Below are 2000 nucleotides of genomic sequence, written 5' to 3' on the forward strand. Positions count from 1 at the left end.
GAATTATGCTTGAGCTCAAACCCGATTAAATTAATCAAACTCAAGCTCAAGCCGAGTGTGGTTCGCGCTCGACTCGACTCATTTACACCCATACCTACAATAGCCAAGAACATTGATTGTTTAACATGCAAATTATAAAAAAAACTATTTAAAAACTATTTTAAGTATTTTAAAAAACACTACATTAAAAAAAAAATAAAAATAAAGAAATATGTATTCAAAAATAAAAAAAAAAAGAAAAAGAAAATGGAGACTTACATGCACACCGCTCAATTCTTTTTTACTTGCATATCCAAAACCTAAGCTTCAATTTTTGCCGGGATACTACTTTACCTATGCCTTAAAAGGTGTATTTCACTTTACAAAAGGTAAAATGGTGGTGTTTTTAAGTGATGAAAGATATGGGTGGCATAAATGTAAAACTCAGGTGTTAGTATGTAAATAACTAAGAATTGGGTGGTATGCATGTAAATGCCTTTCCTACCTTTTGGATGCCAAATATCATGGAACTAAATAATGTAATAAATTTTGTGCGTTTTAAGTGATATGGTCCTGCTCTCATAGCATCCAACAGCAGGAAGCCTGTCAAGTTGTACATAAATCATGCTATCCAGTCATGAAAAGGAACTTCAAAAAAAGAAGCTATCAAAATGCTATAAACTGTAATCTGGCTTTTGAATTTACAAAATCCACACCATTGGGTGCACAAATGATTTTTTTTAAAGATTCGTACATTATAGCAGGAATTTCTATGTAACTTGCTTTTTTTGATGTGTGTTGCCATTGGCATCCCCTGGATTGTGCGAGTTCAGCTTTTCTCCGTGTTGTACATAAATTTACATGCTTGGGCTGCTCTGCCTCAAACAATTCAAATTGTGAGGATGCCATCATCTCGCCAGGATAGATTTTGATCGCCAGCTTGGTTTTCTTTTGCTGAAGTTTAAATGTATTGACATCATTAGATATCACGTTATAAAGAAAAATACTAGTTATCAGGCAGGGTTCTACTCAACAGAATCCTGAAAAATATTCATTGTGCTGACAGAATTAGCAGCTGGTGATGGTTCTTCCTCCCGCTCAGGCTGGATGTTAAGGTCAATCTGTGTCTTTATAGGAGATGGCACGGTTCGCCTTCTCTCAGATTCAATATCAGCCACAACATCATTTTCCACTGGCATCTGAGGGGAGCTGCTCACACCTTCAAGCTGATGGATGGGAAAATTTGGTGGTCGTGATATCTCAGCTTCTATTTCCGACTTTCGCTTTTCACGTCGGAGCATCAGTGTTCTAAACCGACGCTTAACAGTGATGCACACATTACATGTGCAAGTCTGCTTATGCTTTGGGCCTTTGCCACTCGGAGGCTGGATGCAAACAATGCAGGTGCATCCAGGTCTATGGCGTGGATGCTTTGTTGTTGGCTGGGAGGAAGAAGGGAGTGGCTCGCCTTCCCCTAGAATTGCAAGGTTGGCAAGTGTGTCAAGCCCATCAATAACGTCAACATTCTCGTTATCATTCTCAATCTCATTCTCATTTTCATTCTCAAATTTCACCTTTGATCTCTTCCAGGATCCTTGGCATAGAATCAAAACAGGGTTACGGTCGTTAAAATTCATCCGACTGGAGAAAGAATGCATAATGATCATATAAGACTAAGGGAATAAATTGAATCCCATACAGTTGACAGTGCTTGATTTTATCAGGCACTAATACCTGTTAATGATTGGTTTTAGTAGTTATGTTTGACAAAATCTAATGAAACGTTGATATACTATTACGGAAGTAAACCCAAACGTGGATGAAACAAAAGCATTGGGTGGTGCATACCAGTTCTTGTGCGGAGCAAATGTGTAATATCTGCAGAAATTTCCTGGGCAGCTGAGCAGGAGGATCTGTGTTTATCAGAAATTAGATGATCACTAATCAGCTCAATTACAAAAATATTATGTACATTAGGTCCCACAAAAATATACAACAACAACAATAACAAGCCTTTATCC

At 37.7% G+C, this 2000-nt stretch overlaps 1 protein-coding gene across 1 annotated transcript; it reads right to left on the reverse strand.

The window, feature by feature from the left end:
- Window positions 1-508: 508 nt before the first annotated feature.
- On the reverse strand, window positions 509-1892 carry LOC110035330 (B3 domain-containing protein Os07g0563300-like; the record flags this gene model as incomplete). The annotated part of the gene is given in 2 exon segments (XM_020739563.1): window positions 509-1573; window positions 1828-1892. Coding segments are annotated over 2 exon segments (634 nt in total), but the record flags the coding sequence as incomplete, so codon positions are not given.
- Between the last annotated feature and the right edge of the window lie 108 nt (window positions 1893-2000).

This window comes from Phalaenopsis equestris, unplaced genomic scaffold (assembly GCF_001263595.1).
Source record: "Phalaenopsis equestris unplaced genomic scaffold, ASM126359v1 Scaffold197312, whole genome shotgun sequence".
Taxonomy (NCBI): Eukaryota; Viridiplantae; Streptophyta; class Magnoliopsida; order Asparagales; family Orchidaceae; genus Phalaenopsis; species Phalaenopsis equestris.